This window comes from Indicator indicator, chromosome 36 (genome assembly GCF_027791375.1).
Source record: "Indicator indicator isolate 239-I01 chromosome 36, UM_Iind_1.1, whole genome shotgun sequence".
Lineage (NCBI taxonomy): Eukaryota > Metazoa > Chordata > Aves > Piciformes > Indicatoridae > Indicator > Indicator indicator.
This window is the reverse complement of record NC_072045.1, coordinates 3,769,237-3,777,847: the sequence shown is the minus strand read 5'-3', so window position 1 is coordinate 3,777,847 and position 8,611 is coordinate 3,769,237. Positions and strand designations below refer to the sequence as shown.

Below are 8,611 nucleotides of genomic sequence, written 5' to 3'. Positions count from 1 at the left end.
TGCACTGCAGAGTTTGGGAGTGGGGAACAGACAGAGCCTCTGGTTTTATTTTAATTGGGGGAAGAAAGATGGCTTTGAAAACTCCTTCTTGTGCCTTCCTTCCAGCCCTTCTCTGGGGCTTGGGGTGGGGGACAGCACCCTGGCAGTGGGTGCTGTGCAAGTGGGATGCTCCCAGTTAGTCCTGCTGGGACAGTTTGGGCACTCACTGGGGTGCTCAGAGGAGTTCCAGGGGCTCAGAAGAACTTGGGGGTCTCTGAGAAGCTCCAGTTGCTCTGAGGGTCCTGGGGGGGGAGGGCTCTAAGGCACTTGAGTGGTCAGGAGGGCCAGGGATGTTCCCAGGAGTCCATGGTGCTCCAAGGAATTTAGGGTGCTCAGAAGGACCCTGGGGTGCTCTGAGACGTTCAGGGTGTTGTGAGGGGTTTGGGATGCCCTGGGATGCTCAAGGGGTCCAGGGTTTCCCAAAGGGATCATAGTGCTCGGAGGACCGCAGGATGCTCTAAAGACCCTTGGGATGCTCCAAAGATCCCTGAGATCCTCAAAGGGCTTGGGATGCTCCAAAGACCCTGAGATGTTCCGAGGCCCCCAGGATGCTCCAAAGACTCCCCCCACCCAGATACTCCAACCCCCTCGGACTGCTCCGGCAGACACCGAGGTGCGGAGCTGCCGTTGCCAGCAGCGGAGGTGGCGGCAGCGGCAGGAGGGAGGCTGTACCTCCTCCCGGTAAAAACAACCGGGGAGCCCCGGGGCGGGGCCGAGTCGCCCCCGCAGCCCCCGTTCCCTGTTCCGCACCGCTTCTTCCTCCTTCCCCCCGGCCCCCCCTCAGCCTCCTCCTCCTCTTCCTCCCCCCTGCTCTCGCGACAGCTCGGTGCAGAAAATGGCCCCGCGGCGCCGCCGCTGCTGATGCGCATCCGGGCGGCACCGGCCCCGCCGCGGCCCCGGTACGTGCCGGGACGGCACCGGTGGGCACCGCCGGGGGGGAAACTGGGGATGACATCAGAGCTACCGGCACCGGGAAGGGGGGCACCGGCACGGAGAGGTGGGGGAGGCGGTGACGGAGCGACACCGACGGTGGGGGTGGGGGGGTTACCGGCACCCGCGGGAGGGTACCGACAGCGGCGGTTAAATGGTACCGAGGAGGCGACCGGCGCTGGGATAGGGGAACCGACAGCGGAGGTGGTACCGGCATCGGTAGGGTGGGACCGGCACCGAGGGAGGGGATCGGCACCGGAGGTGGGGCCAGCACCGGGGGTGTGCTGGCACCGGCAGGAAACCGGCACTGGGAGAGAGGTACCGGCACCGGGAGGGTACGGGAGGCAACGAGGGGCATGGCGGGGTACTGGCATTGGGGGGCTGTGTCACCGCCGGGAGGGGGGTACAGGCACCGGGAGTGTACCGGTACCGGAGCGGGTACCCGGCCTGGAGTCCCGGGGCTTTGCCGGGAGCTGGGACGTGCGCCGGGGCTTGCGGGGTCCTGATATCTTCGGGAGGAGCTCCGGGCGAAGCCTCCCTGCCCGGAGGGATTCCAGGTTATGGGGGGCGGGAGCACTACATCGACAGTGTCGGCAGCAGCCCTGGGTGTAAGACCCGGGGGGGACCACTGGCCACAGAAACCGCTAGCCATGGGGGGCTGCTAGCCATGGGTGTGTTGCTATGCACAGGGACTAGTAGCCATGGATGTATTGCCCATGGGGGGCTAGTAGCCATGGCTGGGGTGCTAGCCATGGGGTTCCTCCCTGTGGGGCTAGCAGCACAGTGCCAGTTAGCCATGGAAGCTGTTAGCACCCAGTCTCTGCAGGTGTGTGTGGCCCGGGGGAGCCCCCTGACCCATTTCCCCCACCACCACCTACTCCACTGCTGAGCATCCCAAGGCTGCACCCCCCAGGCTCACACGCAGGTGGGAGCTGTTTGGTGCTGTCAAGGGCTGCTTGGAGCTCCCACCTTAGCCATGGTGTGAACTTGACCCAGGCCAGCAGACAGCTTTGTCCAGGCTCAGGCAGGAAGCTCCATCCTCCCCAGATGGCTCTTGAAAGGAAAAAGTTGTTTGTTTTTTTTTTTTCCCCATCTGATGGAGCTCAGGGGTTGGAGCAGTGGTGGGCAGGCAAGTGAAGGTTATTCCCTGCTATCCCATCACCTGGGTTGCCAGTGGCTTCGAGCAAGCTGGGGGCATGGCAGGGACCCCAGGATGGCTGATAGATGTTCCCCAAGGAACCACTGGAAGGCCTCAGCTGAGCTGTCCCCACACCCACCGTGGGGACATGGCACAGTGGCTGGGCACAGGGCTCAGAGCTCATCCCTTTGGGTGCCCACACTGCCCCTGGAAGAAGCAGTGGTAGGGTTCAGGGTGGGCTCCATGGGGGTCTCCAGGCAGATTTTTCTCCCTTGGAAAGCTGGGAGCCTACCCTTGGTGTGAGGAAGAGGAGGAAAACATCGAGGCAGCAGCTTTGCTCCAGCCCAAAGTTGGGATTAGGGCACCTGAGTTGGAATTGGCATCGCCAAGCCCAGAGCTGCTGGGTGCCAGCAGTGCTTGGAGCATCTTGCCCCCTTCCCCAGCTCTTGCAGGGCTCTCTGCTCCAATCTCCTGGCACTCATAGGATCCTTTCTCTCTGATCCCCAGGATTCAAGAGACTCTTTTTGCCCCAATCCCCTTGGATTCAGGGAACCCTCTGCACCCTGATCCATGGGATTCAGGGGACCCTCTCTGCCCTCACCCTGTGGGATTCAGGGGATCCTGTTTTACCCAGTCCCATAGGATTCAGGGAGCCCTCTCTGCCCCAATTCACTGGGATTCAGGGGACCCTCTCCACCCTGACCGCTGGGATTCAGAGCACCCTGTTTTACCCAATCCCATGGGATTCAGGTGACCCTCTCTCACAGCGAATGTAGAGGGTGGGTTGGATGCAGGACCGGGGTTTTACCCCCCGAGCAGTGCCAGGCACGGGGCTCGCTGTGCTGCTGTCACAGCCCGGGTCCCTCCCTCCTTCCTTTCCTGGGTTCCTCCCTCCTTCCCTCCCTCCGCTCCCACCGCCGGAGCCATCACATGAGCCTCTTGTTCCGAAGCCTTTGTCTCTCATCTCCTACCCCCGGGAGCTGCCTTTTGGGGAAACCTCCACAACCTCCAGCAGCAGACCGTGGCCAGATGCTCTCCCATAGGATTTTCTTTGTCCCCTTGATCCACCCAGGCTGGCTTTGTGAAGGTTTTCTGTGCTTGGCAGTAGCTGGAAAGACCCTCCCCATCCCACCCCACCCCCCTGGTTCGTTGGAGGGAGATGAGCTGTATTAATTATTAACTGAATCAGTACCAGAGGCTACTCTGGGTGACCAGGAGCTGCAAACTCTTCTGCTCACCCTTGGTGGTGTCAGCCCCACACACAAAAAGGATTTTTCCAGGGTCCCAATTCACAGCAGGGGCTGGTGTGAGGAACTTTGGTGCCAAAGGATTCTCAGGGATGCTGAAAATCTTCTTGGTGACATCAAATTTGAGCTGGCTCCAGGTTTCTTGACAGTGAAGGTGCTGAGACACTGGCACAGGTTGCCCAGGGAGGTTGTGGATGCTCCCTCCCTGGAGGTGTTGCCAACTTGGATGAGGCTTTGAGCAGCCTGGGCTGGTGGGAGGTGTCCCTGCCCATGGCAGGAGGTTGGAACTGGATGATCTTGAAGGTCCCTTCCAACCTGGCAGTGCTGGGTGAAGGGTTGGACTTGATCTTAGAGGTCTCTTCCAACCAAAATGCTTCTGTCATTCTATCAAGTGAAGCTGGGGGTCTCCTGCCAGCTTGGCCATGGAGGTCCCACAGCTACAGGGCACTGAGGAGGAGGCAGCTAACAAGCTGGCATTGAACCTCTCTCCCTTGTACTTGCTGCAGCATCACCAGGAGCAGACAGACACCTCGGCAGCACTTATCTCACCCTGTGCCCACCACTGGCCAGGCCATGAAGACAGAGAAGGAGGAGGCTGTGCCCAGCTTCTCCGTGGGGGGTAAATACGCTGGAGAGGGGGCAGGTGAGTCCTTGGTGCCACACTGGGGTTGGTGAAAGGAGTTGGGGCAGGACTGGGGAGAAAACCCCTTCCCCCCTCTTGCTGTGTGGTCCCTTTGGCCAAGTCCCACCCCAGAGGGGTGTCTAGGAGCACCCTGAGGGTCTGTGTGGGCATGAACATGGCATCACCCACGGGTTCAAGCCACCAGCACCTTTGCCTTCATCCCAACAGCTTGACCTAGAGCAGAGACCCTCCTGTGGTTAGAAAACCACCCTGGGGGGCTCCTGCCTCTCTGGCCCCTTCTAAACCAGACCCCACCAGAGCCCCCCAGTGTCCTGCACCCCTGCCTGTAAGGGTCTGAGGGAGGGCAGTGTGGGGGCAGTTGGGGCAGGGCTGAGGCTGGGGGCTGTCTGACAGCCTCTCCCCAGCAGGTTCCAGAGAAGCAGCTCTGCCTGGTGGCCCAGTGACAGGGAATGGAGGGACCCCAGCCCAGGACCTGCGGCCACTGAAGCGCAGAGCAGTGCCAGGTGAGCTCCTGCCCTGCCCTGGGTTGGTGACAGCAGCCACCAGGGCAGGCATGGTGCCAACAGATCTCTGTCCTTCCAGGGAAGCACTACCAGTGCTCGAGCTATGGCTGCAAACTGGCCTTCTCCAGCATGCAGGAGCTGATGGACCACCTGAAGGTCCACTACAGACCCACACAGTCCCTCGAGGGTAAGGCCAAGACCACCCCCACATCGCTCCAGGGCTGGGAGGTGGCAAAGTTGAGGCAGTGCTGGTGGTGGTGCTGCCCAGCACTGGATGGGAGTGGGGAGAGCGTGGGAGGTGCTGCAGATCCCCTGGTGGGGCTGCCTCCAGCCCCTGGGGGTGTTGCTGAATCTCTGCCCTGTTTCTCTGCTCAGGTAAAACCTTCCAGTGCCCCACACTGGGCTGCACAGAGACCTTCCCCAGCATGCAGGACCTCATGGCCCACATGAAGGTGCACTACAAACCAAATCGCTACTTCAAGTGAGTCCCACTGCTCCCTGGCCCCATCCTGTGCCATCCTGCACACACCTCCCATGGCATAGTCCTACCTGCGGGCACCTGGCAGCTCCCCAACAGCCCTGAGAATGTGGTGGGCTCCCAGCTCTGCAGAGGCAGGAGCTAGGGTGGGAGGGTGATGTGGAGGGGATCACCACCTCTGCAGCCAGGGTAGAGCTTGTTGTGGAGGCAATTATCACCTCTGCTGCCAGGCTGGGAGGGTGATGTGGAGGGGCTTACCAGCTCTGATGCCAGGGTAGAGGTTGATGAGGAGGGGATCACCACCACTGATTCCAGGGCAAAGGTTGATGTGGATTTGATCCCCATTGCTGATGCCAGGGTGGAGCCTGATGTGGAGGGTCTCACTGCCTCTGACGCCAGGGTGGGAGGGTGGCAGGGAGGGGCTCCCCAGCTCTGCTGCCAGGCTGGGAGGGTGACGTGGAGGGGCTCCCAGCTCTGATGCCAGCTCCCTGGCCTGGCAGGTGTGAGAACTGCCTGCTGCGCTTCCGGACTCACCGCTCCCTCTTCAAGCACCTCCACGTCTGCTCCGACAGCGCCAGCAGCCCCGTGCCGCCCCCCAGATCCGACCGGCCCCCGCTGCCCTCCGCCACCGCCACCACCACCCCCCCGGAGAAGGAGCCCCCTGCCAAGCCACCCACAGGGCTCCCCAAGCTGCCGAGCGTGCTGCGGCCCCCGGAGAGAGACTCTGCCCTGCGGGGCGCCGACACCACCCGCAGGCTCCCCACCGGCCTCCCCGAGCTGCCCGGCCCGCTGGGGGCGCTGCCGCTGGTCTCCCATCCCTTCCCGCTGCTGGAGCCCAACCTTTTCGGGCCATCGTCCTTGCCTCGCTTCTCGGGGCCCCCTCCGCCGCCCCCTTCCTCGGGGCCGTTCCTGCCCTATGTGCCCCCTGCAGCCTACAGCCTGCCCGCGGCCCAGCACCGCCCGCGGCCCCTGGCACCCGGCCATGGCGTCTCCAACGCCGTCTGGAAGAAGAGCCAAGGTGAGCCTGTGGGGCCCAAACCTCCTCCTGTGCTCCCACCTTCACCAGCAGCTCCCAGAGGAGGACTCAGCACCGGCCAGACAAGGATTCCAACCCCCCCTGCCCCGCTCCGCTCCTCCTCCCTGGCCCCTCCAGCCCCATCCCACCTCTGTGCCCCCACCCAGCTTTGTCCTCACCAACCAACTCCATCCCGCTCTGGGGGATGCTCAACTGGAGACAGCCTCAGAAACCAGCAAAGCCTCCAAGCTGTCCCAGCCCTGCTGCTCCCCAGCGTGCTGGGGGTGCGAGGCAGGGGCTGCCCTCCCACCTGTGTCCCCCATCCCCAGGGAGGGGAAGCCCTAATGCCCCTCGATTCCCTCCGCAGGTGTGAGTGTCAGCCCACTCCTCCCATGCTTTGGCTCAGGAGTGACTCCAGGTTAGTTTTGGCACCGACTGGGGTGGGGGCTGCTTTCTGTGTCACTGCTGGGGGGGGTCGTGGGGGTCGTGGAGGGGCCCACCAGGGGATGGGAAAGGCCCCAGGAGGTGCCACGATGCTCCCCAGGGAGCAGAGGGGGAGGGCAGGCTCCCTCCTCCTCAGGAGCCACGCAGAAAGGGGAAGCTACCCAGGTAGGCTTGGAGCTAAGGGGGGGTTATTGGCTGTGCCCCCCCTGCAGGAGTCACCCAGCCTGGTTCATCCAGTGCCAAAGGGCAGAAGCAGCAGGAGAGGAGCTGCAGCAGAGGCCTGGGCTTGAGCCCCCCACCACCACAGCTGGCTCAGCTCTGAGATGGGGCTGGAAACTGCTGCCTGTGCTCCATGGGGTACAGAGAGGCAAAGGGAGGTCAGAGCCTGACAGCCTTGCTCCCCACTCCCAGACTTTGGGGTTCCTCTCTTGGAGGAACCTCTGTGTATCTGAGGCTTGGAGCTAGTGGGGGGTGCTCCTGCCCCTCACACAGCCCTGTCCTGTCTGAGCCCCACAGCACCCAGCAGGATGCAGCCAGCACCCCAGGGCTGCCAGCCCTGCACCCTGCGTTGCAGCTCGGCCTGGCTGCCATCAGCCTGGTGGTGCTGCTGGGCACAAGGAGCTGTGTGCCAACCCCCCCGTCCCCCCCCCCAACTCCGTGGCTGGTGGGGGCTTGGCAGGGGGGTGAGCTGTGTGCTTCCCTCCTGGCCCATCCTTGCAGGGCACTCCTCCAACAGCCGCATCGTGTGGGAGCACACCCGGGGGCGCTACACCTGCATGCAGTGTCCTTACTCCACCGCCTCCCGCCAGGAGATGACTCTGCACATCGAGGACCACCGCAAGAACCCCTCCCAGCCCGGCCGCCTGGACGCTGAGATGGGTATGGGCAGGGGGGGTGGCATCAGGAGAAGGGGGGAAAGGGGGAACTCCAGCTACTGGAGTGGTCGTGGGGAGCTGCCTTCATAGAATCAGAGAATGGTCAGGGTTGGAAGGGAGCTCAAGGCTCAGCCAGTTCCAACCCCCCTGCCATGGGCAGGGACACCTCACACCACAGCAGGTTGCTCACAGCCACATCCAGCCTGGCTGCAAAAACCTCCAGGCAGGAGGCTTCCACCACCTCCCTGGGCAACCTCTGCCAGTCTCTCACCACCCTCATGGGCAAGAATTTCTTCCTAACATCCAATCTGAATCTACCCATTCCCAGTTTTTGTTCCATCCCCTCAGTCCTGTCACTCCCTGACACCCTCAGCTTTCTTGTAGCCCCCTTCAGATACTGGAAGGCCACAAGAAGGTCTCCTCAGAGCCTTCTCTTCTCCAGACTGAGTAACTCCTGTCCTGCATGGCATGGAGGAGGTGGCCACCTGGCTGGGGTGGGAAGCAGCCTGCACCTCTTGGCTCCTCAGCCTGAAGCAATGGCCTGGGGGAGGGAGGAGTATGGGGAAAGGGGGTGGCCTCATTAGGGGGACTAGAACCTCCTTTGACCTGCTTTGGCACCTGGAGTTGGAGCAATCCCAAGCATCCAAGTGCCCTCCTTGTGCTTCCTCACCGGGCAGCAGCCCCCCAGTAGCCTCCTGTGGGAGCCAGGCTGCCAGGGGCTCTGCCACAGCTGACAGCTCCCTCCCCTCTCTCTCCCTTCTGTGTCTCTCTCTCTCCAGATTTCGGGGTGGGCCTCACCTCCTTCCACACCAAGCTGACACCAGAGATGGAGAACTCCCTCTACTCCCAGCTCTGATGCCCCCAGCTCCTTGGGGACTGCTCCTGCACCTCCCCACCCTGAGCCGGCCAGGAGGGCACTGTGCAGCCCTGTGCCACTGTGCTGGCACAGGGACCCCTTCCTGGTAGCAGGAGCCATCCCCCAGCCCCAGCACAGGGTGGCAGAGGGGGTTTGGGTTTTTTTTCCTCTTGGATTTCTACCTTCCCTTTCATTTTTGGAAACTCTAAGCACTTGGAACCCCACAGCTCCCTCCCCTAAAGATTTTGATGCTTCAGCTCCAGGGGTCTGGGGGGGAGCCCAGTAGGTTGCTCAGGAGTTAGTGGACTTCTCTGGAATGAGAGCTTCAAATAATAAATGGGAATTGTACAGGAAAGCCTCTGTCAGTGCCACGGGGCTGGGGGAGATGGGACTGCAGTGCCACCTCTAAGGGCACCCAAAAGAGGGGACAGAGGAGGGTGGGG

General features: G+C 62.4%; 1 protein-coding gene across 1 annotated transcript; it reads left to right on the top strand.

Moving 5' to 3' along the window:
- The first annotated feature begins 3,840 nt into the window (after nucleotides 1-3,840).
- On the top strand, nucleotides 3,841-8,168 carry ZNF414 (zinc finger protein 414). Its single transcript, XM_054396324.1, has 8 exons — nucleotides 3,841-3,997; nucleotides 4,405-4,500; nucleotides 4,580-4,687; nucleotides 4,876-4,981; nucleotides 5,479-5,996; nucleotides 6,361-6,411; nucleotides 7,158-7,316; nucleotides 8,092-8,168. The coding sequence occupies exons 1-8, from the start codon at nucleotides 3,928-3,930 to the stop codon at nucleotides 8,166-8,168; spliced, it is 1,185 nt and encodes a 394-aa protein (XP_054252299.1). The 5' UTR covers nucleotides 3,841-3,927.
- The last annotated feature ends 443 nt before the right edge of the window (nucleotides 8,169-8,611 follow it).

What these genes read in the sequence shown, in the direction of transcription:
- ZNF414 (XM_054396324.1), top strand. Translation starts at nt 3,928, where the DNA reads ATGAAGACAGAGAAGGAGGAGGCTGTGCCCAGCTTCTCCGTGGGGGGT. An exon ending in ACCCACACAGTCCCTCGAGG is followed by an intron (nt 4,688 to 4,875) that starts GTAAGGCCAAGA and finishes TTCTCTGCTCAG; the next exon opens with GTAAAACCTTCCAGTGCCCC. An exon ending in AAACCAAATCGCTACTTCAA is followed by an intron (nt 4,982 to 5,478) that starts GTGAGTCCCACT and finishes CTGGCCTGGCAG; the next exon opens with GTGTGAGAACTGCCTGCTGC.